We start from the raw sequence: 8,301 nt of genomic DNA, 5'->3' as shown, positions 1-8,301 counted from the left end.
GCATTCAAAGTTAAGCTTAGATTTTATTTGGCAGTAAATAAAAACCACTGTGGCAATACTCTACAGGATGATCGCTGGAGTGTAATTTTTTGTCAGCTGGCCGTTGGATCACAAGGAAAATTAAAGAGTATTACTGTGTGCTTTTAATAGACAAGCCCAGCCCGAGCCAGTACTTTTTTACAGGTTTTGCCTGCATTGCAGGGCAGGCTGCACAGTGAAAATCAGATCCCAGGATCCCCTGTGACATTGGGTATCGATTCGGAGAGGAGATTTCAGGTAAGTAGAAGGATGCATTTGCACAGATATTTCAGATAAGCAGAAGGATGCATTTGCACAGAGGTAACTACAAGTCTGCGACCACTGCAGTGTCTGTGTGTCCCGTTCTGCAGCACAAACCCTGCTCTCGGCTTCTATGGGTGTATCAAGGGTTCCTATGACAAGCAGGGCTTCACCTTAACTGGAAGGCAAAAAGATCTGCGAGTTTGCAACAATTAAAACGTGTTATCCTTTCTCTTTTCCTGTTTTACCGAGCTGTTTTTTAAAAAAGTTAAAATAAACGTAAGGCAAATGATCAATAAGTTGTGTCAGAGAAATATTTTCTTTGCGTATCAAAAAACCCCACCAATTTTCTCTTCTGCCACACTGCAGATACAAAAAAATCTGACCATTATTCTTAGTCATATTTCAGGTTGTTACAAAGACTTTGGTATACTCCATCCCAGCCAATAAGTAATAAATTAGGATGTGAACAATATGGGAAAAGCAATGAGGATTTTGAAGTCAGTATTTTATTTTGGCACACTATTAAATATGCATATTATCTTTCTGTGCTTCTGCCTTATGTTTAAAGATCAAACGATATTTTTGGAAAGTAGTTATGTTCCAGCTTTGATTAGTGTAGCAAATGCTAACATGCATTTTAAAAATGCTTTGTATCAGATACTCCAAAGTATATTAAGTAATTTTTGAAATGCAAATTTTCACTACTCATTGAGGTAAATATGAAAAAAGATGCACCAAAAATGCCACAGAGGGATCCTGGGCTAAGGAACAAACCTGAACTCCCTCTTCAGGCAAAAACATAAGCCACAAACAGGAATTTTTTTCCAGATAACTGGATTCATAAAACAATTGTCACCTTTCAGGTTCCCTTCTGACCAACGCTCTCCCACCGTGGGGAAAGAAGGCAGCTGTGCTGAATGCAGTGCAGGCACAGGAGCCCTGCCTGCCTCTAACTCACTCCCCACCAACCTCTCCCAGCCTTTAGGAGTTCCACGTTTTTTCCAACCAAATGCCTTTCCACAGGCAAACACAACCACTGAACACCAAGCACGTAGGTCCACGAGTGATATATACGATTACAGTATAGTGATATCCAAATTTCAGTAAGGGCAGCATCATTGACAGTCAAACTATCCAGGAGGTGCAGAGGAAACCAATCCCCCAGTCCGTTATACAAAACAGTCTGCTGAAAATACGAAGAAGTCTCCTCCTTAGAGAAAATCAGCAAGGTAGGAAAAAAATAAAATGCACCTTCCTTGAATTTTATTTGGACTCGGCTTCTTCATCCACGAATTCCACCAGCGGAGCATGTCTGTTGGCCTGGGCACCTTCTTGGAAATGAACCTTTTTGATCACTCCTGCCTTTGGAGCCCTTATGGTGTGCTGCGGGGAAGGGAGTGATGGTCAGCACGGCCCCTTCCCCCCCCCAGCAACTCCTAATGCTACTCTTTGGTGAAATTAGACCACACCACCCTTAGTTACTTCCTCTGACACATGCATATTTGCTTTAAACCTCCTCTTAAAATGTTATCCTACTCCTTTTTCAAGTTTCGTTTTCTCATCAGTATTTATTTTGATACTGGGGACAAAAATGTTGTAATATTTTGAAGTACGAAGAGCTGCATGTTATTTTATTTCACTAGTACTTTTACGTATTATAATAAATAGCAGGCAGAAATAATACAGTTTTAGTCCAAAATGTTAATCATAGAGCAGATTTGTTCCCTTAAGAGGAATCTGCAGATTTACTAAAAATATTTTTGTTTGCTGGCCAGGAGGGGTCTTTACTCAGCAGATATTTGGCAAAATCTAGATGAAATACAAATACAGCTACCAGTATAAAGGAATAGCACATTTACATACCAGTCCCCAAACTGGTCTACTTGTTACTGTACCAGATTAGTTTTCCATTCACGTTTTGTTTGTTGGCAATTTCCTACATAGGGTTAGTGTAGTATCAAAACATTTAATATCAGATATTAATCCTTGCTTAGATGTGAGGATTTAATTTCAACAATAATTTGCTTTTTAAATTTTACAGTTTATATTTCAATAGCTCTGCAAAAAAATGAGTGTAATTTATAAAAGAGCATGATAAGGGAAAGGCAAATTTTCTCAACAATGTTAATTTTGCTACTAATCACTGAAGTTTAAAATAAAACAATAGCCAAACCAAACCAGTTCAGGCTATAGAAACTATAGCTCAAGCAATCTGAGCCGAAGTCAAGCAACGTTACAAGATATAATGCCCAGCCACACACTGAAGTTTAAAATAAAACAATAGCCAAACCAAACCAGTTCAGGCTATAGAAACTATAGCTCAAGCAATCTGAGCCGAAGTCAAGCAACGTTACAAGATATAATGCCCAAAATGCTAGCCTACTAAATGCCACGTGGACAATTACAAAGAATCTTTAGTGTACTCTTGGTAAAACTTTAGGTTAATAATAATAAAAAGATTATAAACAACAAAAAAAATCCTGGACATATTTACAAAGTCACCATTAGCTAAATCTCTGCATGAAGTAACACATCACAGTGACCAAGAGACACACCTTGACAGCTTTTTGCTAAAAAGCTGAATGCAGGGAAGGGGAGAGGATTGCCAAAGCTACCCAAATTAATAGCCCAATGAACGCTAAAACATCTGCAGAACACCATGGGTTATATAATCATCATTTGTTGATAAATTAACAGCAAATATAATCCCCTGCAATCTAGTCAGACACAACACTTGTTTCACAGCATATGAAGTGAGAGTGACATCTGCAAGCTACGCTCTGCACCATGCTCCAATAATGCAACCAAAAATGATTACATTCTGACCAGCTTTTTATTTTCTCAGTAATTAAAACCTTTTATGTGTCACTTACCTCCATTTTCATAGCTATCATAACCATTAGAGGGTCTCCAATCTGAACTTTATCCCCTGCTTTCACAAACACCTACAAATCAAGAGAAAATTGGGGGAAAAAAAAGTCATGCATGTGCATACCATTAAAAATCATTGGCTGGATCTCAGCCACAATACCATTAAAAATCATTGGCTGGATCTCAGCCCGCACAATCCACTGAGTGATTGTGGTTTTGCAGAACAGCCTCATAATATTTTTATTATTGTTGCACTGGGTATCTGAGTTCTCCAGCTAATACTTGAGGGAAGCCAGAGGCTATAGGAGAGGCTCAGTACTAAAACATCTGCAGAACACCATGGGTTATATAATCATCATTTGTTGATAAATTAACAGCAAATATAATCCCCTGCAATCTAGTCAGACACAACACTTGTTTCACAGCATATGAAGTGAGAGTGACATCTGCAAGCTACGCTCTGCACCATGCTCCAATAATGCAACCAAAAATGATTACATTCTGACCAGCTTTTTATTTTCTCAGTAATTAAAACCTTTTATGTGTCACTTACCTCCATTTTCATAGCTATCATAACCATTAGAGGGTCTCCAATCTGAACTTTATCCCCTGCTTTCACAAACACCTACAAATCAAGAGAAAATTGGGGGAAAAAAAAGTCATGCATGTGCATACCATTAAAAATCATTGGCTGGATCTCAGCCACAATCACTGAGTGATTGTGGTTTTGCAGAACAGCCTCATAATATTTTTATTATTGTTGCACTGGGTATCTGAGTTCTCCAGCTAATACTCGAGGGAAGCCAGAGGCTATAGGAGAGGCTCAGTAAAGCTCAGAGGATGACCAGGAAGCCATTTATGTCTCAAAGAAGCAGCACTAGAGGAGACAATGTATATTCTGCCCTTTCCGGGCTTAAAAGCTTCTTTCTGAGAGAGAAAATGAACAACCCCCTCCTGGAGCCAGTCCCTAAAGTCATTTTCAAAACAAAATCCAGGAAGAAGATTGCAGCAGGCACCTAGTTTTTCTACAGTAACTCTGATTTAGTGTCAACTCAGCCTGTAAGAGATCCACGTGCAACACACTCCACCCTCTGGAAGGGCTCACACCTTCTCATTGCCAGCAGAAGCCTTTAACTACTCAGCTCTGCCAGAAATCTCTCTTCTATTGAAACTTCACCACTGCACAGAGAAATACACAAGACTTGCTGAGCTAAAGGAAAAGGAACAAAACCAGAAGCAGCGAAACACAAAGCTTAACAAAAACGGCATTTCTGAATATTTCTCTTTTTTTGCAACTGCATCCAACATTTCATCATGCGATGAAATGGATCAAACAGCCTACGACACTTCAGGGAACTTTGACTTAGAAAGTAATTAAGATGAAGAGAAAATTATTTAAGCACTAGGATTAGTTAAGTATTCAGCTTGTCCAGAGCTGTACAAAAACTAGACTAGAAGCCTGAAAAACTCTTGGGTGGCTGCTGAAAAGTAGGAATAAAAAGGGCTTTTTCTGACTGGGGGGAGTCAGAGAGCACTGACATTTCTGGCCGTGCTTCTCTCCTGGCAGTACAGAAGCAAACACCATTTCTGGCAGACTGGACGTGGATATATACTGGAGAATTCACTTCCTACCTGTATTACTCTAATTACCTTTTCCACGGTGCCTGTCATGGGCGCTACGGCACCGCTCTGCTCCCCCGCCGAGCTCACCGCAGACAGGTACTTGGGTACAGGGAGGCCAATCTGAGCACTCCCTTCCTACCAAAATAAAACCAACGACATACGAGTTAATAACATAAAAGAATACACCATTAAGACACATGCTGGCATGACGGGAAAGAACAGCTCTGGCTTTAGGCAACTCGGTCAGCTCCTCAGGGTGCCAGAGCACTGGGGCCAGGGCAGCAGAACCTGAGCACCCTCAGAGCCCAGCACACCCTGACACCCCCGTGATTTCTTCTACATCCCCCACCTCAGGCTCTACTCTGATACCACAGCTTTCTTTCCTGTCATTTAATATTAAAAATGAAATGCACTGAAATAAAAATAGCAGTTACCAGCACTTTCAAACAACTGTCAGTCTGAAGGAATCGCTGCTGCTCTATGACAGACTCAGATAATTGGCCATTTAAATATTTTGTGTTCCCTGCTCCCAAAGCAGCATTTGTAACTCTGATTCACCCAATCGTGTTTTATTTTTCTAATAGTAATTTATTGTCTCACTCATTTACCATATCCAACTAACTTCTAACTACAGCTATAAACGCAAGAAGTATCAGAATGTTACAGGCCAGAGTGAGAGCTTAAATTATGATTCTCTTTCATCTTCTCTTCCAATTTATATCACTCGTTTACATGCAGAGAACTCTGAAACTGTGTACTTGTGATAATAAAGAAAGGAACTTTACCGGAAAGAAGAGGTAAATGGTGTTGTCCAAAATGACCAATTTGGCCTTACACACTGTTCCATTCACTGAAGACCTCAAGTAAAGTGAATCACCTTCTTTGAGCATCTCCCCAGAAATCAGGAACGTTTTATCTTGAATCTGAAAGTTAAATGCTTTATAAGGACAAAGCCTAACCCTTCAGGAGCTATAAACCAATAGTATTTGTTGTATAGACTCCTAACCTGTGATTCTTCATAGATAATTCTGGATTTATTTTTTTAAAAAGTCTTTTTAAATGTTTAAATCTGATGTATGCTTATTTTTAAAGTTAACAGGCTGTATTTGTATCCAATGCGACCAGCTCAGAAGATTAGCTATTACCCTCTCCGAGGACAATTTTTTATCATAAACTATGTAACAGCCCTCAGCAAAATACAAAGGAATATTATTTCTCAGGAAAACCAAAAGAAATCAGAATATTCAGAGTTTAGTGGTGCTACTAGAATCCAGTATGTATAATTTGTCCTAACATCCTGACTTCCTTCGAACTCAAAAATCCAGAGTATCCAGCTGATATGGTGAGACTCCACAATGCTTTCCAAAAGGCAGGTCACCTCACTCTTATAAGCTTGTAATGCAAAAACTACAATGTATTCAGGAAACCCACACAGAAACAGAGAAGAGCAGAATGGAGACAGCGTCAATCAGAGACCCAAACTGCAGAGGAAGGACCAAATGGACCTGCTGGTCTTTCAGGACATTATGAGTAGAGATAAAACACGACCACATTCTCCTGGTTGCACGTCCCCTCCCCAAACAGCCCCACTCCACATTCCTTCCAGCCTCGGGTTATTTTTTGCTGACATGACTTACATGAGATAAGGCTACAGAGTAAAAGCTCTCCTGCATTACACATGTAATCAATACACTCAAAATAGCCTGCCTATTACACGAGGGATGTGGGTTATCTCAATATTCCTATCAGCAGAAATAAGGGTTTGGGTTACCCAATACATGGTTATACACATGAAAGCACAGCAATTTTCCTCACTGTTTTTCTAGCAAACTCATCTCTGGACAGTCTGAGCTGTTCATGAATACTGACTTATTCTCATCATTCCCCTTTTCTGAACACTGGAAAGCAGAAGCTGCCCTAGAGAGAGAGGGTGTTCTCAAGCCTGAAATCATTCAACACTCAGCAAAACACAACCCCATAAGCCATACAGTTAGAGATTATCACTAACTCACACAAAACCAGCTATGTTCAAAATAGCTAGAGCTGTACCCTATAGGATCTCTATAGCGTTGACAGAAAAAAAAGCCAATTCCATCATTCAATTATTTAAGCAGATTTACTGCTCTCGTCATTCCTCATCTCATTTGGCAATCACTTTCCGATTTCCATCTTCAAAATAAAAGAAGTGTTATCTTACAGAAAACGCTCTAGAAATCTTTTATTTATCCCACAGGAGATCCATCTCATGCAGAGAATAAATCAGGAGTCCTGTGGAAAAAGAGTCTTTTTAAATGCAGATTTAAATCTACCTTCCAATGGTTTAGAAAGACAGATTTCAGGAAGAGAAAAATAAATAATAAAAAATAAGATCTTTAAATACTGGAAAAACAAATGTTTTTCTTAGTCTTATTTTCAGAAGTATTTTAGTAGCTCTTCTGTGCCAATCCAGCATCTAGCAAAGATAATTTCAAGTCAAAATATTAGTCTACAACAACAGCTGCAAGCAAACCAAAAATAGAACCCTATATCAGTAATTATCAAGCAACTTAAGTTAATACCAAGAGACGTCTACAAGAAACTGATTCTTCTTTTCACTAATGTAATATCTGAAAAAAAGTGGACTTGTACCTGCATGTTGTATGAACCTTCTTGATTGTAACTGACAGCTACATCCACAACTGCTCAATAAAACAAAACATGTATATGTGAGTAGATTTAATTATAGGATCCAGAGAATCATTACATATAAACATTATTTAGTCTATTTTTCTTGATAAAAAAATACCTATCAATACTAAGAAAAGAGTATTTTCAGATGAGCTGAGTACACATTGCAGATTTCATACTGAATTCTAGACAATTTGTTTTTCAAAGATGAACCCTTGCTGTTACGCTCCAAAATCTATGTTCTCTGGACAGAAAACAGATTTTTGATGGGAAAAAGTGCTGAGCACTTTCACACCAAAGTGAAGTAAAAAAAAAAAAAAGTCAATGACATTCAGCTTATCTCACCGTTATTCATTTAAATGATGAACATTAGTGGTGTCATTTGAATTGGGTTTATATCTCCTCGAGATCCAACAGTGCGGATCAATCATGCAATTTGGTGAATTCCCAGCTTAAACTGCATTAAACTCATACTGATTCTATTTGCTGTTTCTTAGCCTGAATTTTCAAGCACTAGTTGAAATAACTTTATGGATAAAGTATCTCCTCTTCCTCCACTGACTCTTTTGTTAACTTACCATTTTCCCCATCCAGCAGAGACAGTTTTCTGGTATAACATATATTTATTCTTCTACCAGTGCTGGATGCAAATGGTGAGAATTTATCTAAAACACAAAATATACAGATACGTTACTTTCATTCTACTTTGGCAAAACACAATACTTAGAACTTACACCATAAAATCAATGTCCTACTATTACTGCCATCATACTTGTATATTTATATATAAGATTGGGGAACCACTCAAGCTTCACCACTGAATAAATTGAGGCTGTGTGGAACCTACAGAAAACTCAA

At 38.6% G+C, this 8,301-nt stretch overlaps 1 protein-coding gene across 1 annotated transcript; it reads right to left on the bottom strand.

Moving 5' to 3' along the window:
* Positions 1–3: 3 nt before the first annotated feature.
* Positions 4–8,103, bottom strand: LOC106886722 (methylcrotonoyl-CoA carboxylase subunit alpha, mitochondrial-like). Its single transcript, XM_014939893.1, has 6 exons — positions 8,022–8,103; positions 7,405–7,454; positions 5,562–5,699; positions 4,804–4,911; positions 3,707–3,778; positions 4–1,665 (listed from the first exon to the last, which is right to left on the bottom strand). The coding sequence occupies exons 2-6, from the start codon at positions 7,408–7,410 to the stop codon at positions 1,546–1,548; spliced, it is 444 nt and encodes a 147-aa protein (XP_014795379.1). The 5' UTR covers positions 7,411–7,454; positions 8,022–8,103; the 3' UTR covers positions 4–1,545.
* Positions 8,104–8,301: the final 198 nt, after the last annotated feature.

Source organism: Calidris pugnax, unplaced genomic scaffold (genome assembly GCF_001431845.1).
Source record: "Calidris pugnax isolate Ruff unplaced genomic scaffold, ASM143184v1 scaffold94, whole genome shotgun sequence".
NCBI classification, from domain to species: Eukaryota; Metazoa; Chordata; class Aves; order Charadriiformes; family Scolopacidae; genus Calidris; species Calidris pugnax.
Note: the sequence above shows the minus strand (reverse complement) of the source record. Positions and strands in the feature narration are given on the sequence as shown.